General features: G+C 32.3%; 1 protein-coding gene across 1 annotated transcript; it reads left to right on the top strand.

The window, feature by feature from the left end:
* The first annotated feature begins 1,097 nt into the window (after positions 1 to 1,097).
* LOC129946009 (uncharacterized) lies at positions 1,098 to 15,100 on the top strand. The gene is made up of 5 exons (XM_056056013.1): positions 1,098 to 1,718; positions 10,285 to 10,778; positions 10,848 to 11,085; positions 11,151 to 11,248; positions 14,148 to 15,100. The coding sequence occupies exons 2-5, from the start codon at positions 10,439 to 10,441 to the stop codon at positions 14,654 to 14,656; spliced, it is 1,185 nt and encodes a 394-aa protein (XP_055911988.1). The 5' UTR covers positions 1,098 to 1,718; positions 10,285 to 10,438; the 3' UTR covers positions 14,657 to 15,100.
* The last annotated feature ends 10,784 nt before the right edge of the window (positions 15,101 to 25,884 follow it).

Genomic DNA, 25,884 nt, shown 5'->3' with positions numbered 1-25,884 from the left:
TTTGACCTGTCTCCACGACTTGGACACATGTTTGAGAAGGAGACATCCTTTGAAAATTTGTTCCAGCCATGGAGCTGCCACATCATGCAACTGTTGAAGCATAGTTGGCAGTATGCCATTCATGCCTGGGGATTTATATGGAGAAAAAGTATTGATGGCCCACAAAATATTTTCTCTGGTTATAACGGAATTGACATGCTCCATATGAGCTACGTTTAGATCTGTGGTTTCAAGCGATTCGGGGTTATCACTCTCGCAAGTCGCAACCTGGAGATTGCGTCTTCATCAGTAGCTCAAAAGATTCGGCTGGAGAGGCTGTCCAGGTTCCATCAGGCTTTTTTATAAATGAAGGATTACAGTGTTCCTTCGATAAAACTTTACTGAGCCTTGCGGAGTCCTTTATGTCTTCGATTGATTGACAGTATTCTCTCCAGCCTTGTCTTTTGGCTGATGACAGGGCTTGCTTGCAAATTTTAAGAGAGTCTTAATTGAAAATTGTCCTCGTCATTTTCCTAAGACTGGACAGTTCTTCATTCCACCAAGAAGGAATGGTTTTACGGCTATATTTAACTGGGCAAGAGACTCTCAAAGCTTTACTTATAGAAGTTTCAAAGGTTTTCACCTTTGATTCAAAGTCTCCTATCGATTCAGTAAGATACAAATATACTTTATTAATTAACATAGTCCAAAGCAGTTTGAAGTACGTTTTTTTTCGAATTATAAAAACTCGTATTTCAAAAACCTTATGTTATTGATTGTTTTTGTAATCGATTTCGCACTACAGCCACCACAAGATGTAGAAAAATAAAAATTTTATTTCCAACTACATATATCACCGCGCTATAGAAAAATTATTTAAAATATTGAAATTATTAAAGTATTTATTATATCAATACATTTTTTCCCATTTATTTTTCTAACTTATTTTTTGAAAAACCGACAACTTCAATCCTACAAAAGATACAAAAGTTCAAACTATCTAAAGTAAAACTGTCAGGTGAAGCCACATTCCACATTATATGAATACAGGATTTTCTTGTTTGCGGCTTTCGCCGCCCGTTCTTTTTTGTATTTTGAGCCAACTCTAGTGGATTCCAATTCCATTCCCAGTTCTGTCTCTTTAGTCATATCTTAGGTTTCGTCGTACGCGGTGGTGAATTACCCACTCTATCTATCGGCTCCTCAGCAACACGTCTGTCTGTTTGCTCGATCGAATATAGAAACATAAATAAAAAGAAAATAGAAAAAAAAGTAAAAGATACATCATCATCATCTTTACTCGAAGAACATTCTAATGAATGAAGAAACAAGTTACCATAGCAATTGCTAATTAGCTACCTGTGTACATTTTCTTTTTAAACTTTAAACTTTTGAAGATCCACCGATCGTAGCGATCGATGATGCTTGAAATCTGAGTTTAGTGTAAAAATCGCAGAAATCTCTTTTATTGAATAAAATCAATGCCCCTCGGAATATGTGTATACCTACCTGATACCTGCGGTTTTCAAGAATCTGTAATTAAATTTCTGGAATAAGATTAAATAAGCTTGAAGTTGTAGTGTGTATTGCAAATAATTCCCACGGAATACCTACCTTCTCTGTGAGGGGATATGTTCTTAGAAGTTTTATATATTTTAAAGTGCTTCGAGAATTATTTATCTATGGGAAATAACAATTCATTCCAGAAAGAAGCTTAAAAATTATGGATCACTTGCACGGTAAGTGAAATGCATCGGTCCGCAGCCGCCATGGCCCATGGTATACCTTTACCTGTGCTATTTAAGTTGTATTGGCTGCCCAAACTTTTGGAATTCTCATCATCGATCGAGATGCTCTTAACTTTAAAGAATAACCAGTTCTTGAAAAAAAAATGTTCAAGCTTAACGGTTAGCTAGCTATTATTGGTTAGATTGAGGGAGAATCTTGTGGGTCGATATTTTGTTTGGTATTCAAAACTAAAAATGTATCCTGATTTCTTATTAGCTCGAATGTAGAATGCCAATTTTTTACCCGTCCCGTCGTCGCTTCGTCGTCATGCACAATGACTAACTAACACGTTCCTATCAGGTATTTTGAAGATTCCTTTTTTTCCCGTATCCGCGTAAGGAATTGTCTAAGGTATACCTTTCCGTACCTCAGAAAAAGGGCAGTTAGTTGGTAGCATAAGTGGCACTTCTTGAATTTCCGAAGCAGGTGTGTGCGATGGAAATGGAAATGGCTCGCGCTATAGAAAAAATACACAAGACAGGTGCTGGAAGGCATATCTATTCCCATAGCATATGTATACGAATGCAATTAGAATAAAGAATTCAGAGGGGTGAGCCCCTCGCACAAGAAAAGAATGTAACGGAAATTGAGGAAATGAGAGTGAATCAAACGACCAAACAACACAACAAACTGGTTATGCTGTATTCCCGCGTTTGAGTTTCGTACACTTAGGTTGTCTTGACGTTGAGACTTCCAGAGAGGATGGATATTATATGTTGAAATTTCTTGTTCGGAGGAACTACCAGTTTGGCAGAGCAGAGAGAGTGTACTTGTCTATGAATATGCAAATTTCAAACTAAAAATATACAAACTCAAAAGTTATGAAATTCAAATGAAACCGTTTGAATCTGTGTTTTGGTTTTTATTCTTTAATGTCATTAAAGAACATTTTAAAAGACTTGTTTTACGAAAATTACATAAATATTTTTATTTTAATTAGATACATTATTACTTTCGTTTGTAATATTTGATTCATTTGATACCATCTTATTTTCTATGTAAACTTTAAATGACATTTCTTATACTTATAATACGTTAAGTACAAAATATGATAAATTAAATAACAATATCAGACGTGCAAATTAATAAACATGAAATTCATAATGTCTTTATGAATGACACGGAAATACTTTCAAACACCTATCACAATAACGCATATTAGAATAACAAATTTATCCCAAATTAAGTTTTATTGAAATACTCAAAATAAAGAAGTCTGTTATTGAAAATTTAAAACTTGTTTATTTCGCACACAGCGCACATGTTGACTTGTAAATTGAGTAATTACTTTATTTCAAAACAAAACATCTGTTTTCTTAATTTTGTTTTGTATTAGACTTTGTTTTCATAGTTCACTAGTTGGCCCGCTTCGACTTTGCATAGGTTGACAAATCTTAGTTTCAAGAACAACAAGAATCACACTATCTGAAAAAATTGGCATTTTCAACGCTTCCCTAGACCTTACCCTTTATTTAGTTCGTCAATTAGGAAACATTTCTTTTTAACTTTCCTTAGGAAGTTATTGTAATCTGTCCGATTTGTCGAATTGAAAATTTTGATATTTCTTGACGTTTCAAGGTTGCTAAAATCTAAATATAAGATTTTTAGACAGATATCTGAAAGTGAGTGTGTCCGTCAGTAGGAAACTTTTTTCGTAATCCATATCTCAAGAACCATTAGAGATATTGATTTTAAATAAATTTTGTTATAAAGATCATCATCATTAATGCAGAAAGAAAAAAAATTGAGCAGCTGTTTTTTTTACAAGAGCAATTTTAAAATGTTGGCTAACCCCAAATAGCTCACTAACCAATAACGCTAGCGACTTGAATTAAATTTAATATTATATATTGGGACGTGATACCAAACTTAATCAAATATCAAATAACGTTTTTTTTTTATAAATCAAATGTTTTTCAAACGAAAATTGATTTTACCTCCAAAGCAATTTTATGCAACTTTATGCTTCAAACTGATTTCATACTCATAGAAAATATAGTTTTCGACATTCAGTAAAATTTTAATAAAAAATACTGCAATCAGTTTATTCATACAAATTAAATACAAAAAAAATACTCAAAATTGATAAAATTTTATATTCGATTCTTCAAATTCGATAGATTTTGAAATTAAACTATTTCATTATATGCAAAATCTTTTAAAAAAAATAAACAACTTTAAAAAAATCTAATAAGAAATTATTATGACACAAGTATTAGGAAAACTAAAAAGATATTGACTTTAAATTATTAATCTCACACAAAATATTGTTATGAATATTAACTTCCCATATGAAGTTATTCTAATGGGTCCGATTTGTCAAATTGAAAATTTTGACATTTCTCGACGTTTCAAGGTCCCTAGAGTCGAAATAAAAGATGTTTAGAAAGATGTCTGTGCGTTCGCGACGATTTTTTATAAATCAAAAAAGCTGAAAAAAAAATTTGTCACCTCCAAAATTTTACGACCAAAATATGATTTCATCTCCAAAACAATTTTGTGCAACGAAGAATAATGTTTTTGACAACTGATAAAATTTTGAGAAAAATCGAATTGACAGTTTTTTTATAAAAAATACAAATCTAAAAAAACATTACTCAAAGTTTGTAAAAATTGAATATCGATTCAAATATCTTTTCAAAAACTTGAAATTTAGGCTTCAAACTTATTTTATCTTATAAGTAATATTCTATTCAACATTCTGAAAAATGTTGAGAAAAATAAAAACCTAAAAAAAATTAATAAAAGTTTTTTTTAAAAATTGATTTTCGACTCAAATATCTTTTCAAAACTTTGAGATATAGGCTTTAATTTACTTTTATCTTTCAAAAAATATTGTTGTCAACATTCGGTAAAATTTTGAAAACAATCGAATTGACAGTTTTTTTACAAAAAATTAAAAAAATGAAAAAAATGAACAAAAGTTAGTAAAAAATAATTTTCGACTCAAATATTTTTTCAAAAATTTGATATAATAGCTTTTAAATAATTTTTACTTATAAGAAATATTGTTTTCAACATTAGAAAAAATTTTGAGAAAAATCGAATTGACAGTTTTTTTTACAAAAAATTAAAACCTAAAAAAAAATGTATAAAAGTTTGTAAAAATTGATTTTCGACTCAAATATCTTTCCAAAAATTGTAGATATTGGCTTTAAACTACTTTTATCTTACAAAAAATATTGTTGTTAACATTCAGTAAAATTTTGAAAAAAATCGAATTGACAGTTTTTGTACAAAAAAATAAAAACCTAAAAAAATTCAACAAAAGTTGGTAAAAATTGACTTTCGACTCAAATATCTTTTCAAAAAATTGAAATATTGGCTTCAAACTAATTTTATCTTATGAGAAATATTGTTTTCAACATTCGATTAAATTTTGAAAAAAATCAGTTTTTTTTTACAAAAAATAAAACTCTAAAAAAAAAACAATACTAAAACTTGGTAAAAATTTACTTTCGACTCAAATAGCTTTTCAAAAATTAAAAATATTGGCTTCAAACTTTTTTATTTCACAGAAAATATTGTTTTCGATATTCAATCATTTTTATATAAAAATCTAACAGTCCGTTTTTTCATAAAAAATAAAATTTACAAAAAATAGTACGCAAATTGGGTAAAAATTGATACTAGTACATATAGGCAAACTATTAAGCAAGTCAAATCGACAGACGGGATGGGAAGTTATCAGTGTGGGTCGCATCCCAGCCTCTTTTTTTTTTGTTTTAATTTTTGGACAGACTCATTTTTTAAATGAAATTAAATGTAAGACTCTGCTATAAACAATACATTTGGTCTTTCCTTCATGTGCAAAAACAAATAAATCAGAAGGTTTCTCTATCCCTACGGTTTTCCGTAACATTCAATGATTAAAGTTTTTAGTTTAAGTATCAATAAACGAATGATCATCTTTTTTATCCACATAATTCAACAATTTCCGTAAAAAGTGAATTTAAAGCAATGCCTACAAATAAAATTTAGCTTTTCTCATAAAAATGCTAATAAACTCATCAACTTGAGGACATAAGTCCTTAACATTGTTACGCAAAGAATCTTGAACAATTTCTATCATCCTTTAATGACATTGATTTTAAAGGTCATGGAATCTTTTCAATTCTTTAGACATTTCTAGGTTTGTTTTAAATAAGTAGCACATTTCTTTTCGATATCTTGTTTTCCCAACCATAGCTACCAATCATAATCATATGGCCTGTTCAGAAAAATGATATCTTGGACAGTTTCTGACTAAAAATTGAGTAAGCGAATCCAAGGTTTGCTTTTGCTGGGGAATCCTTTTTTTATGACTTTTATCTGAAAAATATGTACTCACTTTTACTGTTTTCTGACATAATGACGACACCAACGACGAAACCCACATATACCTAAAATTCATGATTGCCTTTGATTTTTTTTTTGACATCCCAGCTTTTTTTGATCAGCTGTTCTTTTACACATAAGATACCAATAAAAAGCTTTCCGAATACCCTCTATCTGCCTGGGATCGACCGCACCCAATTGCTTCGAAACTTAGTCAGTCTATTTAACGATGTTCTTTAATCGAAAATAAAGCATACCTAAAGAATTTATATTTTAATGTTTTGATTTTCAATCAAAATTCATTTCGAATAATGTGGTTTCCCATGGGTTAATTCAGATCTTCTTCATAAGTTTGGTTAAAATGGTTGTTTTTTGCTGTCATTGAATAAGTGTAACTTTGGGTAAATGTTAACGAGTGCGGTAGAGCTGTCAAACTACTAGCCAAACATTTTAAAAAAATGTTTGTAGTATTCGAGCAAAGACGGGTAAATCAGCCAAAAAATTCAGATCCGATGACTCGATCTTAAATCAAAAATAAATCAATTTATTTTGCCCCATGGAATGCAACAGGCGAAATTTGTGTTTGACAGATCTAGTTTAATTCACCCATGGAAAACCAGATTAGATTTATTTAAATTTCCATATATTGATTAAAAATATTTCTAGAAATTTTCAGTTATTATGAAATTGGCAAGTGAGTGAAGTGCCCTTATTTTTTTCATTATTTTTAATGAGTCTTTTTTTAAAAGGGCACATGTCCTTCTCATACATTTTCTGAATGGTTTAAAAGAAAAAAAATCTTTTGATTAAAAATTACATACATACATTAGTTAGCTACAAGTAAACAAACAAAATGTCGTCTTTAGTTTTATTAGATTCGGATATTAGTAAATAATTTGGCAATCTTGAATCTCTTCCTTGGGAACCCAACTTTACATTTTTTATTCTGCTCTTGACATTGTTGCTCGCTTAGTGAAATAAAGTATTTTTACGGCTGCTAAAAATTTCAACTTTCAGAAATACTGTTTTTAGATTAATTTCGACATTTCAGAGCGACTAATTTGCTTACAGCAAGTTGAAAACTTTTTTTTATTCATTTTCGTAAAATAATTTTTCGATAATTTCATTTTTTTAATTTGAGCAAATAGTTTTAAATTAAAATTTGGATTCGAGATTAAAACTTAACATTTTCCAAGTGAGTCAAGTGAAGATTAAACTAATGAAAATGTCCAGATACTAAGTAAGAATCTAAAAACTGTATCTGTAATGTATTCTTAAGGGATGTATTGAGTTTTAACTAGGCCTTAAAAACACAGTTTTAAAAACAGGATGTGATAAACAAATTTTAAGGTGAGATTCCAATTATATAAAACTCAATTCTGTGTCTTTGCCAAAGAAGAAGTGCCTGTTATGAATTTGAATTCTTCATCATACGCGAATACGTAAGTTTGTTCTTTTGAATACCTTAAGCATTGAATTGATGCTAATCCTGGATTTGATATTTAATGACTTTACCTTTTTCTTAAACAAAAACAAATATTTAGTGGACAACGATGTTCTACACTGAAAGAAGCTTTAATAAATGTTTTTGAACTCTCACGTTAAACTAGGCAGTGGTTTTTTAACAACATAATTACCCGGAATGATTTCCTTTTAAGAAAAACTATTTCTAACTTCCCATAGGAAGTTATTGCAATGGGTCCGATTTTTTAAATTGAAAATTTTGACATTTTTCGACGTTTTGAAGGTCCTTAGAGTCGAAATAAAAGATTTTTAAAAAGATGTCTGTGCGTGCGTGTGTACGTACGTTTGTACGTCCGTAGAGAGATATCGATTTCAAATAAATTTTGTTATACAGATAATAAGGTAGGAAGATGCAGAAAGGGGTCTCAAAAAAAATTGCGTGGGTGGTTTTTTTTACCATAGCAGTTTGAAAAAAAGGTGAACATTTTGGTTAACCCTAAATATCTTACGAATCAAAAACGCTAGAGACTTGAATTAAATTTTATATAATATATTGTAACGTGATATCAAAGAATTATATTTTTTGAAAAAAATCCATTTAACGTTTTTTTATAAATCAAAAAAACTGAAAAAAAAGTGTAACCTCCAAAATTAAATATGATTTCATCTCCAAAACAATTTTGTGCAACGAAGAATAATGTTTTTGACATCTGATAAAATTTTGAGAAAAATCGAATTGACAGTTTTTTTATAAAAAATACAAATCTAAAAAAACATTACTCAAAGTTTGTAAAAATTGAATATCGATTCAAATATCTTTTCAAAAACTTGAAATTTAGGCTTCAAACTTATTTTATCTTATAAGAAATATTGTTTTCAACATTCTGAAAAATGTTGAGAAAAATCAAATTGACAGTTTTTTTACAAAAAATAAAAATCTAAAAAAAAATCAATAAAAGTTGGTAAAAATTGATTTTCGACTCAAATATCTTTTCAAAACTTTGAGATATTGGCTTAAATCTACTTTTATCTCTCAAAAAATATTGTTGTCAACATTCAGTAAAATTTAAAAAAAAAATGGAATTGACAGTTTTTGTACAAAAAATTAAAAACCTAAAAAAAATTAACAATACTTGGTAAAAATTTACTTTCGACTCTAATAGCTTTTCCAAAATTAAAAATATTGACCTGAAACTTATTTTATTGCACAGAAAATATTGTTTTCGATATTCAGTAATTTTTATATAAAAATCCAACAGTCCGTTTTTTCATAAAAAAAAATAAAATCTACAAAAAATAGTACGCAAATTTGGTAAAAATTGATACGAGTACATATAGACAAACTTTTAAGCAAGACAAATCGACAGACGGGATGGGAAGTTATCAGTTAGGTGGGTGTGGGCATCCCAGCCTCTTTTTAATTTTGAAATTTGGATTACACACTCATGATTGTTAAATACACAATAGACCCTAGCTTCACAATCTTCATAATCAATTAGATCCCGGATTGGAGAGATACTGATTAACACATTCGAATAAAAGCGACTTTTAAATTACTGCCAACAAATATTCACATTTTTGAAAAAATTTACATTTATTAAAAAAAGACGAATTTAATCTCGTTTTTTTTTTATAGTTGTACACATTTTTGATTCACTAGCCCTTAGAAAAAAGTACGGGTCAATTTCAATTGAGCTGCTTTGATATTGTTGATATCGTCCAAAGTTGGATACTTTTGGCGCATAGGGCCCTCATTAAAAAATGCTCATAAACTTTGTAGCAGCCTTTTATAGTTTTATAGTAAAATGTAGCTCTTAAAAAGTGTCCTTTGTGGTTTTAACCTAATTCAATGAGGTAGTACGGGCCACCAAACGGATTTTGCAAAAACGTAATTCCTTACAAAAAAAAGGTCCTCAATACTAAACCGCTAAGATTGATATTTTTCGAGATATTAGTCTTTAAAGAAAAATTACCAGTCAACGCAATAAATTTGCTGGTTTTTAAAACATTATTATAAGACTTCAAAGATTGACTAATATTGTATTAAAATGGACAATTTCCGTAGACGATCAATTGTGAATTGTTGCCAAACTTTTGACATCCGTGATTAAATTTGCGGATTTTAATATTTTTCAAACTTTTTGATTATTTGTTTTGTGAAGCTACCTTGTCAGTAAGGCACTGAGTTGGTCGAAGCGTTAAAAATACCACTGTCGTTCAAGCGTCGTAAGGCGTATTTGTTCAAGGATCTTGGTTTACACGCAACCGAGGTTAAGCTGTTAAGCCGATGGACCATTTGAAGCTATTTTTTAAGTTTTCAAGCCGGTATTGAAAAAACCGTGATTAGAAGACTCTAAATATAAAGAAATAAGCTTCTTTAAATAATATGGCCTATAATAAATAATATAATATTTTAAAATATGTATACAGCTCAAAAACAGCTGTACTCATCTCATAGGCATACAAACTGGGTTCAAAATTAAATAATGTCCTTGATTCACTAGCAAATTGAGATGTAATTTTGATTTTTAATACATTGCTAAGACAAGTCTAGGATCCTGAGTTCGTATTAAATATCAGCTTTTGGAGTACCGACATTTGTGTAAAGGCAACACTTGTAGTTCAAAGATATAATATTATTGACATTTTAGCCGCAAGAAAAATAAAGACAAAAATATCTATTTAAAGTAATTAGACCACTTCTTGATTAAACAGTTTTTTAATTTATATTTTTAGATGTAATGCTGTGAAATATATCGAAAACATGCAACATGAATATAGCCGTCTTAGCAAAAAATCTACGCCGTTCTTCAATAAGAATAATGACCTTACAATTAATTATAATAAGAGAAAGAAGCAAATTCCGAAAAGCAAATAAATAAACTAACAAATGTTGAAACATATGCCTCCAATACAACCACCGGGACAACCTCGTCCACATGCCAGAGGCCTTCATCCGAGGCCTCAGCAGCCGTTAAACATATCGACTTTATCTACATCATCTATACCACCGAAAAATATTGCAAATGGAGGTCCAAGATTGACAAATTTACTTAATATAGCCCCAACTACTCCAACAAGTATTAGCAATAATCTTAATTTACTTGCAACCAACGCCAACGGTTGTAATAATCCCTACAGTAATTGCAATAACTTTACTTTGGGTTATCATCCAAAACAAGGTCCAGGTGTACGTGAAGCCCTTACTAGTTTAGGTCTTCTTTGTCTAGGTAAGATTAATATTGTATGAATTCTAAAGTTGAATAAGTTTTAATAAATTCGTTTGATTATAATTTTAGTTTCGTTATTATTGGCACTATTGTCACTTATCTTCTTATTGAAAATTTCACCCGGGGGAAGGGAGATCCCGCCACAACCTCCAGGCCCAGCGACTTCTGAGGATTACATTATTGTTTACGATGTTACTTTGGCTCTATGTGCATTGTCATTATCGCTTAATTTGTGCTGCTTACTTGTATGTGCCATTCAATTCCTTTTTGCAGTTAAGTTAATAAGAGGCTCTACTGCAAATGGAAGGTAAATGCTTTTCATTCAATTCATTCGTTATAAATTAATAAATACATTTACTTTAATACTTTCAGATTTTGTTACAGGAGTAACAAATATTTGCAAAAATCAAGTGTTAGCAGAGTATGTGCTGTTGGAGGATTTTTCATATCCATACCAATATTTCTAACCGGTAAGTGTTTAAGTCCCTTAAGGAAATTTCATCATTGAATCTCTCACAGGGATTCCAAAACATATGCTTTAATTCTACTTTAACTTCTATTTCCGTGAGATAACCTTCAACGCTCGAAAAGTTAGAAGGTGGATAATTTGCAGTTAATAAGCTGTGGAATTTGTCGCTCTATATGTTTATAGAGATAATATTTTAGTACCCGTGGCATGATGGTTAGTGCGTAGGACTGGGCAGGTTCAAGAAACATAAGGAAATTCGTTTGCAATGAACTATATTTATTGAACGTAAACCAAGTTGGTTTTTTAAAATTAAATTAAATTGGGTGGCGCAACAGTCTGTTGGGAACTAGGGCCTAGTGACTTACAACTCTCAACCATTCCTGTGTGCGAGTAATGTTATCAGGAATGGAGGGGACCTACAGTTTATATACCGAATCCGAACGGCTAATTTGAGAAAGTACTTTTTCATGACAAGAGTTACTCTTGGAGAATTTGTCAATTCCTCGCAAGAAGCAGTACCCGTAAAAAGACTTTAGATGGCATAGGCAAGAATCGAACCCAAGATCTCTGGCATGAAAGTCCAACGCACTAACCATCATGCCACGGGAACTATAGTTGATTTTTAATTGTTCTTTTCCAATTTAAAATGGAATCCTTTACACAAAACCTTCGATGGGATTATGCAGAATATAGATAAATCATAGAGTAATAAAGTTAATCTTTCAGTTGAATTAAAAAAAAAACTTGATTAACTGTCATTTTGACATAAGTAGACTTGACTTTATTGTTAATTGGAAATTTCTTGGCTAACTCTCCACTTAACTTTCCAAAAAAGTTGCTTTAATTGGAATTGGAAATGGAAAATTGGACGCAATTTTTTGGCAGCCAGCCAATCAGATACCAGAAACTTGCCTTACTTTCAAGTCCTTTATGTAGTCTTAACCTGACAAATATAATGTTAAAGGTCTAAGGTTCGATCCCTGCCTGTGTCACCTACATTTTTTTTCACGCGTTGTCCCTCTTGCGAGAAATTGATAAATTATTTAAGAGTAACGCTAAGTGTACAAGATTGGAAGTGTCAAAAGTCTTCCAATAACATCCAATTAGGTGACAATTTGCAATTTTCTATCAAGTAAAAATTTTCAATTTATAAGGTTGATAGATTTTATCCAAATATTAAACAATTTATTCGTAGAAAATCGCCTTGCAATGTTGACAATTTTTTATCTTCGAATAAATAATTGACTATTTACACGGGTGGGAAAACTTTAGAAAGCAAACAAATGGTAAACTCATTGAGCAGGTTCAGAAAACAAGGGATCACATAGAAAAGGTCAATTGTAATATATGAAGATACATTTTGACTAGACAGCTAGTTAGTTTTTAAGTGTAATACATTTTACACTCGAAGTCTACTTCACAAACCTCTCTACCTTCTGTTGACCATGCGAAAACTATCAAAAACATTATTGTCTCAAAACACTCCGGAAGCAAGCTTTTCATCAAGACTTGTGTTTCAAGGAACCCTTTAAAACAAAAACATTAAATGGAATTGTGCACAAAATTAGTAAATTATACAGTAATAAATTTCAGCTTTCAGTTAAATATAAAAACATGATCAACTGTCAATTTCACATAAGCATACTTGACTTTGTAGTTAGGGAGATTTTTCTTGACTAACTTTCCAGTCAACATTCCAATAAAGTTGCCTCAGATGGAAGGTAATTGTTTGGTAGCTGGCCAAACAGATACTAGAAACTTGCCTTAGCATTAAGTCCCTTATATCGCCTGAACCTGAGCATTGGAAGACAATTTTCACGACAGTTGACAATTAATATGATGATTTAATTTTAAAGTGAAAACAACAGGTCGTGCAAAAATATTTAAAAAATATAAAATATAAAAAAGTGAAACAATAATGAAGCAGGTACGTAATTACGACTATCTTGTAAAATGCGTCCCATCCTTTTCAACCTTCTTTTTCGTTATTTTTCTATAGTTTTAAAACTCTTTCAAATTCTTTCAGAAAATGTTTGTTCTTGTTTCCTCTCCAAAAACTTTCTGCCAATTAAAAATTAGATGATGTTGTTTGGGAAGGACATCATTTAATATCCAATTAGAGGACAATCTTCCAATTTTTTGAAAATAAAAAAATTGTGTGTTTAGACGAGTGAAAAACGATTGCAAGAAGTCGACCAACATTTTGATCTATCACTTGTGACGGATAAAATTACATGGTTGATAGGAAATTGGTTTAAAAGTTTTGCGAAAAATCTGCCAATATTGGATGATCTACAAATCGGGTATACTTAATTCTTATCATTATAAAAGTGTTTTATCAAATTAGATGTTCGAATTCTGTATATAAATTGCAGGTCCCCTTCATTCCTGAAATTACTCGTCACTAGGACCTAGTACTCTACAACTGTTGAACTGTTGGGCGCCGAATTCATTTTGTGTATTCTAGATAATATTTTATCGTTAATTAGTCGTCAACAGTTTTTATTTGTTGCGCAATGCTTTCTATGTTTTTTTATAGTCTTTTCGTTACAAAGAACTAGATAGATAGATTAGATTTATTGTTTCTTTTCTTGTTTATGTACATAAATAATATTTACAAAAATCGATAAGTATGGCTGCCTAAGAACTAAAAGTCTTATAAAGCTTGAACATTTTCTGCATAAATAAATAAATAAATTAGGTGGTGGAACATTCCGTTAAGATTAAGGGCCTAGTGACTTACAAGTCTTAAACACTCCTGTGTTGTCAGGGATGGAAAGGAAATACAATTTCTAAGCCTAATCCGAAAGGCTAAAGATTGTTTGAACGTTTCATCATATCTCTGTCTATCCATATATTTACATCCTTAATAATAAACCAATATCACTTATTTTTTGCAGGAATAATTCTCTACACCTTCACTCAATTCCACTCAACACCAGCTATAATTACAAGCATCCTAATCGGAATCGGTATTGTATTCTGTGGCGGAGCAATGGTTCATAATGTCTTCATTTGGCAAAAAGAGAAAACGATATGTGTCCGGAATCATTCTATGAACATGTCAGCGCTAAGCGCTATCACACCTCCAGTGCAATTTTTAAATCATTCCAATTCTAATCATTTGAATCTCAATTCGACAAGCCATTCCAATGCACCAATCCACCCCACATCTGTAACCCCATTATCACCAAATCATTCACATGGCAGTTTCAATCATTCCTGTGCTGCAGGATTTTCCATGCGTCCATCAACGGCCACTCCACCAACTCCAAAAGTTCTCTCGAACGGATGTGTTCCTGTAGGTGGCCGCGAAGCTAGTGGTTCGGTTAGTCCTGGCTTACCACAGACTTTAGATATGAGTAACGTAACCAGTACATCACAACACGAACTATCAACTTTAGTGTAAACATATTTTTAACTATACTTACTACATAATTGTATAACTCGTTTTAATTATTAATTTATCTTGCCTTAGATTGTGGAGTAAATCTATTTTTATGTTTCTCAAATTCTTATACTATGTACCTGATGTGTTGTCAATATAGTTTTATGCATAAGGGTATTCTTCAAAAGTTAAATACAAAAAGTTTGTATTGAAAATTAAACTTGCCTTAAGCTAGGTAATTCTCTTAATATAAGTTCTGTACATACATATACATAAATAGTTAAGTCCAATAAGTATATTTTTTGTAGTCTAAGATATTTAGGTTATATTAGGTATTAAATATGTAAGCTTTAACTATTAAATTAAAAATGTTTGTAGACTACGATAAATACGATTATACAACGACTTAGTACGTCTGCTATATGTTTTGTAAAATATCGTTTGATAGAAATAAATTCAAATGTCCAAGTATTCTTAATAATTGTTTGATTTTAAATTGAGAAACTTTCCCATTTTCCCGATTATTTGTTTTATTACAAATCTTTCCCTTCCCATAGACAATATGGTTTTTAAAATTTGAACAAAAATCCCATACTCTTTAAATTTTCAACTTTTGAATGAATTTTTTTTACTCAAAAAACTTCGTGTATAATTAGCTCTTTAGATGAACTCTTTCCTTTTCTTGATAACTCTGGCGTACCCCAAGGTAGCCACTTAAGTCGACTTCTTTTTATCATCGCCATTGAGGATATGAAATTGATTACTAAATATTTCCATATCACATTTTACTGTACGACGCAAAGTTTTTGAAGAACATTACGTTGATGCAGGATTTTTTCCTTATTCAACTAGACCTCGATATTTTATCTATTAATTGAATTTTGTTTAAAAAGGCAACAAAAAGTAAGCAACAGATAAATAGATAAATTCTTTATTTTTTTCGATTCGATGTTGATACAATTATAATCTTTAAAATACGGACATGGCTGCTGGATATGACATTTCATGAATAAGTGATAGAAAAATAATAAACAATAATTTTACAGAATGATTTGCATACGAGTATGTTGATATAACAAAACAAATACATATTTATTTTTTTTTTTTGATTCAGAAACTTTTAATTTTAGGTAATATTTAGTCTGTGTGGTTCTTAGGCTTTCATAATTTTGATGATACACAATATAAGAAGTGAATATTTTAATTGATTTAGAGCAACAAACCTAAGTGTAAGATAAATAAATAAATAATGGAATAATGGGAGAGCGATAACCCTGAAGTTTTTGCAATTTTAATGATTTGCCACATACATAAAAAGTAATAATTATTATTTTGAATTTTTTGCAATTGTACCTAATGATTTACCACATAAGAAGTAATAATTTGAAAAAATATTCAGATAATACAATTATCAAAAACTATTCCGATAATCTAAAACGTGTTTGCAAAATTTGTATAGATTAGACCAACCACGACCACCATTTAATATTTCATACAATGTATTGAGTGATATCAAACTTTCTTGCAAATACAAGCGCCGAATTTCTTGTAATATAGGGCAAATAGAGATGAAGTGGTAAACATCATCACATTCTCTTCTGTTGCATAAATCACAAGTCTGCTGAAGATCAGTTCTATGAGGGATGTAATTCAGATTAAGGATTTCTACTCTTGCTCTGAAAATGGTACTTATAGCCTCGGACGAGTACTTATTGTTGAAATAGCTATTCTCAGTTAGAATTTGATGGTTAAGGTTCTTGTACAATAACCTAGAGGTTGACGAAGAAGCTCTGGTTAGGTGCTGGTCATATATCCTTTCATCGGTCTTAGCAATAATCGATGTAAGTACATTGTGTCAATCGAAAACGTTCGCCTCTGTTAAAGACAGAGACAGGTCATTGGACAGGGCCAACTGATGCCAGTATCTAAAAGGATACTGATTCAATTGCAGTTTTCTCAACAGAATTGATTTATGAAGACTTGTATTATTTCTCCTCATCACTTTTATTAGATAGTCTGCATGTGCTTTTAATTTGTTAATGCAGATGGGTGGTAAGCCAGATTCCACGTGTATTGTATAGGTTGGTGCTGAATTCGGTAACCGAAATATTCGTTTGAAGAATAATCTTTGAACAGCTTCAAATTCCTCGAAGGGCGTAACACCAAAGTCTTGCACCCCATAGCACATGCAAGTGTTCACTGTAGCACTAAACACTTGATATTTTGTTGAATGGTCAACAAAATATAATTCTGTTGATTATTGAGCCGCCACGTATCCTCAGGTAGTCTCACCCTTCTATATCGACTCTCAAAAATCATAACTTTGGTTTTTTGGACATTGATGTGGAGATCCCAAGTTTTACAGTATTCATCCAGACGATTAATTTGGAGTTGAAGAGTAAAGTGGTTGTCAGCTATTAGTACCAGGTCATCAGCGTAGAGAAGAACTTGATGAGAGTTCCAGCGAACATAAAGCCTCCAGGAAGTATTTCAGAGATATCATCGATAAAAATCCCGAATAAAAGAGGGCTTAGAACACTCTGACAAATTGGAACCATCCCAAACTGCTACACTAGATGACGACAAGAAATTGTTATAAAGCATCAGAAACTTCCGAGACACTCCAAGCCTTTCCAGCTTATAAATCAGAACCTGTCTGTTGACGCTATAAAATGCGACTTTAAAATCAACAAAGCATACATATAGTCTCTTATTTTTCTCAGTATATTTTCTAGCAATGCAGGTTAAGGCAAAAATGTGATCTATTGTGGAAAATCCAGAACGAAATCAAATAGCTTTCTTAGAGAATTGAGTATTGAGATTCCTCTATAGTTTTCGGGCTGCATCGTATCACCTTTTTTAAATTTCGGGAATATGAGGGCTTTTGAAAAAGTCGTAGGACGTAAGCATTGTTGTACAGAAGATTTAAAAAATTAACGATAAACGTTTTGAGCTGGCCATTGCTGTTTTTGAGAAATTCAACTGGGATACTTTGTTGTTTTTCATTCCCAAAAGAGTTTCCTCTTATTCTCCTGAAGATATCGGCGCGTCCGATTCAGACATATAAAAGTCTTGCATTGCGTAGCTAAAGGTATGAAGATGCTCGTCAGCCGACAATAGAGTTTTAAAATGTGCTGCTAAAGTCTGCAATCCATTCAGTTCATGTACGCTAGACCAGAATTTCTTAGAGTTTTTACTATGTTGTCCCTGTATAATAATTGTTTGAATTCCTTGTTGGCACTAACATACACATTTTTGAAGGAATTGTTTGTCAATCTGAATAGCTTTAAATATTTAAACGATAGTTTACGAAGCCTTGCACGCTCCTTACCGAACCATTTACATTAAGGTGTGAAAGTTATGTAATTCTTGTTTGCATCTGGTGCCGAGGGATACATTTTTCCCACAATATTTTCTTCAACTTGCTCTACCGAGCTTGTTGACTGTAGCTGAAGGATGTTACATTGGTAATATAGATTTATTTTGTAACGAGATGCTTTACTTTGAATCCATTTAAGTTTTCGTATAGTATCCAAGTTCCTCTGTTGGATTTCTTCCACGAAGCGAGCTTTAATCAAAATTGGTAAGTGGGCAGAAAATCCAGCCATAAGCACCTCGAAATCATCGACTACGTTGAACCACTCTCCAGATATTGCACAAAAGTCAATTACTGATTGTCCTTGACCACTAATTAACGTAAATTACCGCCTAAGTCTCCATTCGCCACTCCATTCAGCACAAAAAACCCGAGATCTTCAAAAAATTCGGTCAGTAGTTTACCATTTCTGTTAAGAGTCGTATCTTTTGAATTTCTGTTGAAACTGAAATTCAGCAGAGTTTGTATGACATATGAGCAGGAGTGGAGGATGAGTAAGCAACAATAACATGAACAAATAAGTTTGTTTTAATATCTGTTTTGTTCTAAAGATTTTTAGTCGAAAATCAATGTCTACCAAATTTACGACTAGTTTTTGAAGTTTCTATTTCTTATAAAAAAATTACGATTAAAATGAAATCATTTTGAAGTCAATACTTTTCGATCGAATCGAAAATCAATTTTAATTGATTAACCAACGTTTAACAATGACTTGGATTTTTAAAAAATATTTACTGAATGTTCAACATACTTCAATTTATTTAAGTAATGTTTTTATTTTCTGTGAATTCGATTTTTGTGAAATTTTTTTCAGAATTCAATAATCTTATTCTTTGTTGCATACAATTATTTTAAAGGTAAAATCTTCTTTAATTTATAAAAGACGTTAATTTATTCTTTTTAAATTATACTAGTAAAAATAAATCAGCAAGCGGTTGAGCCTTACGGTCCCCAATTGCAAAATACCATTTTTAAATAAATACTCTTGTTAATTTGGGCTATTATACAAGTGATGAAAAAATTATTTGTGGTTGACTTGTTCATCAACGACGAGAAACTCTTCCTTTGGAGTCAATAGCAACCGTTCTCGTATTTTCTTCAATAGTGGCCTTATCTTGAACAATTTGTCAAGTCCTTCTTGCCCAAGTGGAATTAAATTATCATTGTCGTTGAAATGGATGAAGCTTTTAATGTTTTTAAATCTATTGCACGTCATTGTTTTGTAAATGATCGGTTGTTCTACAATTTTATTCCAGTAATGCCTGGAAGATGCAAGTCGGCAACAGGACATAAACTTTGCCATTTCGATATATTGCTGTATTTTATTTTTTATGATGCTGACCTGGAATGTGTACTAGGTTCATTATCTCATCAGTAAGCACAAATTAAAAAAAAAATCCGGGACTTCTAGAGCCTTTAATGGTTCTAGTAGCTCAGCCGTTCCCAAAAGACAAGGTTAAGGATATATGGTTGATTTGATGAATGGAGTAAATATTTTCTTGTTCTGCTTGAAATATTTAAATCAAGAAGGTGCTTGACATTCCAGAATTGTTTCCAAGCGTTTATCATTCGATGTTCTAACTCTTTTATTGTACGAAATAGTTTGACCAAGGTATATGTACCTAGTCTTTAGCATATTAGAGTCGTTTATTATCCAAAGTTACTTATTAAAAGCGCCATTTATCATATTTTTTGCTGATAAGCTAATATTTTCACATCTAGAAAAAAGATAATTGATCATAGTTTAAAGTTCTTCACTATAGTGTTATATATAATGAAGATATCATCTGAAAATCGAAGGGTTGAAAAATATTTCTCATATTTAATCCTTTTTCCTACCAAAAATTTTAAAAGAATGCAGAAAACTCTTTAACAGAGCGAAAGCTTCTAGAGACATGTCTGACTGGGATTCATATAAAGAATCACTGAAAATATATAAAAAAGAACTGAGGAAAAGTAAACGATCGTCTTGGAGAAACTTCTCTGGCAACGTGGAAGATTGCTCTGAAGCATCCAGTTTGCGCAAAATTCTCTCCAAAATCCAATCATGCTTTCTAATACCCATCCTAGAAAACATCTTCAAGGGATGCCTTAAATTGGTATACATCCCGATGTCTTGGAGACAAGTAAAAGTCGTTTTTATTCCAAAAGTTGGAAAATCCAGCCACGTTAACCCTAAAGACCTAAGACCTATTAGCGTATCATCATTCCTTCTCAAAACTTTTAAATGTTTGATCGATATCCACTTAAGGGCAAGTATTGATAAGTCCCTCCTTTCAAAGGCATAACACGCCTACAAAAAAGGGAAATCAGTTGAAACAGGTCTACACAGTATAGTACGTACAATCGAATATTCCCTACATCATGTCAATACACATCTGCAATTGCACGTGTATTGACATCTCTGAAGGTAGATAAGTCGATCAGCGAATTGATTATTCAGATGCTGATAAGCAGGATTATCAATTCAAAACTGGGCGATTTTACTGCACAAAGGGGTGTCAGCAGAGGTACGTGGTGTCCTATCCCCTCTACTCTTAAACATAATAATAAACGACTTACTAATTATTCTAGAAAGAGAGGGCTACAGAGTGTTTGCTTATGCGGACGATGTTGCTATTGCAGTAACGGGTAAACATCCCTATATACTAAAAAAAACTATTACAAAACGCTTTAAATAAGCTCACCAGATGGCAAATGGGTGTAGACTAGGCGTTAACCCACAAAAAACTGACCTTGTCCTCTTCACAAGGAAATACAAAGTCCCACTCATTGACCCTCCTCTCATAAACGGTGTACCACTTAAATTCTCTGAACAAGTAAAATACTTGGGTCTCATTTTGGATAAGAAATTAAGTTGGAAACCTAATATTCAAGAGAGAATTAACAAGGCCACAGTAGCCCTGTTCTCCTGTAAAAAGGCCATTGGTAATAAATGGGGCCTACAGCCCCGCATAACACACTGGCTATATATTTCGGTCATATGGCCGATCCTTACTTATGGAGTAGCGGTATGGTGGACGGCACTAAATATAGCGACAAATCGCGATAAACTTGATGTTCTGTTCCATCTAATACTTCGGCAAGCGAGCGGCCATAGAGACAGGAAATTGACGAACTTGCAAAAACTTTACCTTTACAACTTTACCTCTGCTGGCTCACGATGCTAGCATAGGTATCCCCTTAGCTCATGCTAAAGCAAGATACCATAGAAGAAACAAACCTCAGGTGGAATAACACCACCACCTTTTTAGCGACAAAACTAATTTGGCCTAATCTTAGCGCCAGGTGCTCAAAACAATTAATCTCTCTGGTGGGTAGGTGTCCTGACTGGGCACTGCTTAATAGGAAGGCATGCCATTCAACTTGGAGCCCTTGCAAATGATTTTTGTAGGATTTGCATGGACGAGGAGGAGGAGGATACAATCTCTCATCTTCTGTGCACATGCCACCTTGGAGACAACTCCTTCAACGATACCAGCGATCTAAATAATTCTGACCTTATTTGTCTCCTACGCTTCATTCGGAGCTCCAATTGGTTCGACGAGTTAAGCTGATCAACTGATCCATGTGGTATTACAACGGACCATACTTTGGTCTAATTGTGTTGGACTTCCCAACCAACAGCCACTTTTACCTAACCTAACCTAACCTCCCAATCTTACCGTAGAGATCTCTTCGAAGGCTGCGCTCTTAAAAGAGGATCTCCTTGTCTTACACTTAGTGAAATCTTTAATTCTAGTCTGATATATTCCGTTTTTATGCCTGCAGTGCTTTAATCGTATATATTCTTTAAGGCTCAGACTATTTGTTTGGTATATATAAAATTCTTTTCGACCGCATCGAAAGCTTTTGTAAAATTTATAAAACCAAAGTAGATAGCTATGTTTTACTCTTTGCATTTTTCAGTTACAGTTTGTAAATGATCCATTGTTAAAAAGCCTGATCGGAAACCTGATTGTTCAGATGGCTGGTTGAAATTAAGATTGGGTTTCTCTTCTTTGTCAGATTTTTTTCAAAACTTCGAAGCCGATTATCTCTTAAACTAATATTCTACTTTGCATTGATGTGACCATTTTTGTGTAAGGGTGTACACAAAGTTATTACCAAAAATCATTATAAATTGTTCGTACAGGTGATTTTTTCAAAATAATATCCAAGGTATTTAAAGAAAAACAGATTTTCAACCATTCGTTTTTCAATTTTGGTATTGTTTATTTTATGAGGATAAAAAACAAAACAAAATAAATTAGTACAAACTTCATGAAGAAAAAAAATGCAACAAATTAAGCAAAGTTCAAAAAATTGTACGTACAGTGATAAAAAACGTAATTATATAATATACATATGTAAGTTTTAGTAGCGAGTGTGAAAACCTTTCGCTTTTATAACATCCTAGAGGCGATTCTTCATAGAGGGAACTAGTTTTGAAGTAACTTCCGGAGAAATTTTGTTCCATTCTTCCAATATAACGGTGTTTAGTTCGTTTTTATTACTTATTTTTGATTCTCAGGCCTCTTTTCCTAAATAACCCCAAAGATGCTCAATGGGATTAAGGTCTGGGGATTGGGGAGGATGAGGCAACTGCGATTTAACATTATAGAGAAGCCACTCCTTTACTATCCTTGATGAATGTTTATGGTCGTTGTCTTGCACAAGTAAAAAGTCATCATTAAGGCCAATTTTTAAAGCGGTGGCTTTCAAATTTTCTTTTAAAATTTGTAAATATTTGTTTTTATCCATTGTTGTTTCTATAAAAACTAAATTTGCAACACCATTGCCCCCATAGCTCCCCAGACCATAACATTTCCGCCTCTATGTTTCACCGTTGATTGCGAATTCTTCACATCTAATGCTGTGTTTGGTTTCCTCCACACAAATCTGCGATCGTCCGACCCAAAGGCATTAAACTTGTTCTCGTCAAGGAATAACAAATTCTTCCAAAAATCATCTGGTTTCGAAACGTATGCATTGGCATAGTTCAAGCGTTTTGAAACGTTTGTTTTGAAATATAGGGTTTTGTTTGTACCGTGCAACCATTATATCCCTTTAAATGCAGACAGTTCCTAACAGTTTGAGGGTTAAGCGATATTCCATCATTTGCTTGAATGTCAGCAGTTATTTTAGGAGCACTTAACATGGGATCAGCCTTTACCATTTTTTCAATTTTTCGTTATATTTTAGCGTCTAGTATTTTTGTTCGACCTCTTTCTGGGGCCACTTCAAAGCTTTTATTTTTCAAATAATTTTGTAATACATATTGAATTGTAGACCGTGGTCTACCAATAGTTGGCGATATCTCAGCATAACTTTTTCCGTCGTTTCTTAGTTTAAAAATCAGTTTTCTTACTTCAAGAGGTACTTTTTTATGAGAAGCCTCCATTTTCAAAATAAACTTAATACACCACGCCATACTGAGCCTACATCTCTCAATATCATTACAATACACAATTTATATTTCAAAAAGAACAGTTATTTCCATTTTTTTCCTATTATATTATATTACAATTTTATCAATAAGCTCAGATTTGTGGTAGGAAGTTCATAGTGTAAGACTACGCAGGTTCAGCCGACATATGGACTTGATTTTGCAAGTTTCTATTCAGCCCTATCATGAATTCCATAGTAATCGGAAAATTTTACGAATCTCCAAAAACTGTATCATGAAATCCGTTCGTAATGCAAAATTGTATGAGATTTTCCACTACGAACGGATTTCATGAAACAGTTTTTCGGGATTCGTACAAATTTCCGATTAAGATGGAATTCATCATAGGGCTGATTATCTGATAGTCCAGCTGCCAAATAATTACCTTCCAATTAAGGCAACTTTAATGGAAAGTTAGTTAAGAAAAATCTCACTAACTATGACGTCAAGTCTACTGCTAAAAAATGACAATTGATAATGTTTTTTTTTTTCATTCAACTGAAAGCTGAACTTTTTTACATTATGATTTACATATTTATTTTCTGCACAGCTTCATTTATATAAAAGGGTTCTTGTCAATTTGGAAAAGGAATAAGTAATATTTCTTTACAAAACAAAATTCAAACCTTGATGGACTTGTAGCTTGCCTAAGGAGTGTTTTGTAGACAATAATATGTTTAATAGTTTTCGTACTATGAGCTTAAAGTAGAGATTTGTGAAGTAAAGTTCTTACATTTACAGAATGAAGTTGACTGCACATGAAGTTCCTTATGGCCACTGTCATTGTTGTTTTGCATTTGTTTATTATGCATTAAAATACTCCTTCGCGAAATTTGAAAGTTACTTCACTAAATTCTTGAACGCATTTCCTGTCGGTTGATACCAATAAAGACTTTTTTTTAATTCATTTTTATTAATTCAATCTTAAACCTATCATAAAGCTAGACAAAAATTCATAAAACTTGCCTAATTATCCATAACTTACAACTAACTTAATGGTCCCATACTGACACTCTAAGTTAAACAATAATACTTAATACTAATGCCTTTCGGCCCTAAGATCTAATTTAACTTCAATTCAATTTTATTTATTTTTGTATTTATTAGAAAATTAAAAAAAAATTAATATCGGTATCCTTTTTTATTTTTACTCAAAAAGTAAGGTCCTTAATATAAAACTTAAAGCCAACTTTAACTACCTATTCTACCTATAAACTACTTAAAACTAGAACAACCATAGCAGCAAATCTAACTACCTAACATTTTTGTTTTTCATATTTTGTTGTCTTTTTTTTTTATTCCATGTTTTCTATTGCTTTTTGTGCCACCATGCCTATTCTACTTAAAACTAAACCCTAAAACTAAAAAACAAGTATGTAAGCCGGCCAAGGCTTTAAACCCCATCCCGACTACCCACTATCAATTGCCGATTGAAACCACCAAAACTGCCAAAACAGCCGTTTCGTCAGAGCGAAGGCTCCTCTGGCCCTCCTATGTCTGTCGAAATATAAATACTGATCTAACCAGATACCGAGGTACTTCACTACACTTTTGCTCGCTAATGGCTGCCCGTGAAGATCAACGATGACCATCTTGCGCCAATTCTTGCACGTATACCTCGTAGCCTTAGCCAACGGAGTCCGGAACAGAATTGTCTCCGACTTCTGGACATTTACTTTCAGTTTCCAGTCGTCGCAATATCGCTGAATCATGTCGAAATCACGCTGCAAGAGAATTCTAATAACCTCAACCCTTCGGGCCGTTCTGTACGCAATTAGATCGTCGGCGTACGCAATTGCCTTTGTAAGACTGCCTATCAGATCGCTGGTGTAAATGCTGAAGAGAATCGGCGAATTCACCGCTCCCTGTTGAAGACCATTTTTAATTGAGAATGTTGTGGTAGAAGTCACATTGCCGCTTTTGACAACAAACGTTCTACCGTTGAGCATATCATAAAGTATATACAACAATAGCTTGCTTATTCCAAGTCTGCTCAGTTTTAGGGAAAGACCCTATAACCATACGGTGTCAAAGGTCTTTTCCAAATCAACCAGAACAGCACCTGTGCATTGTTGTTTTGATTTATTCCATCAGAAACAAGTTTAGACGCAGCATGAATTGTGTCATGACCCGCCTTGAACCCGAACCGTTTATCCGGAATTATTTTGTTGTCCGTTGCCCACTTAGTCAGAGCCCTACTAATGATTTTTTTTCGAAAACATTGCTGCTGCTCGGAAGAAGACTTATCGACCGAAGATTTTACGGGTATACCAATATAGACTTATTATGTTATTATGTGCAACTAACTACATATATGGCTTACGTTTTTTGTTAATAACTTTCAAAACTCACAAAGTTCTAAAATTGTTCAACCAAATTTCACATAATCTTCACCTTATTCAGGGTTACAAAATTAAAACTAAATACACATAATGTGTTTTTTTT

This window comes from Eupeodes corollae, chromosome 2, assembly GCF_945859685.1.
Source record: "Eupeodes corollae chromosome 2, idEupCoro1.1, whole genome shotgun sequence".
Taxonomy (NCBI): domain Eukaryota; kingdom Metazoa; phylum Arthropoda; class Insecta; order Diptera; family Syrphidae; genus Eupeodes; species Eupeodes corollae.
This window is presented reverse-complemented; position numbering and strand designations above follow the sequence as displayed.

Coding starts and splice junctions, on each gene's coding strand:
- LOC129946009 (XM_056056013.1), top strand. CDS start 10,439: ATGTTGAAACATATGCCTCCAATACAACCACCGGGACAACCTCGTCCA. Junction 10,779..10,847: donor TTTAGGTCTTCTTTGTCTAG/GTAAGATTAATA, acceptor TTATAATTTTAG/TTTCGTTATTATTGGCACTA. Junction 11,086..11,150: donor GGCTCTACTGCAAATGGAAG/GTAAATGCTTTT, acceptor TAATACTTTCAG/ATTTTGTTACAGGAGTAACA.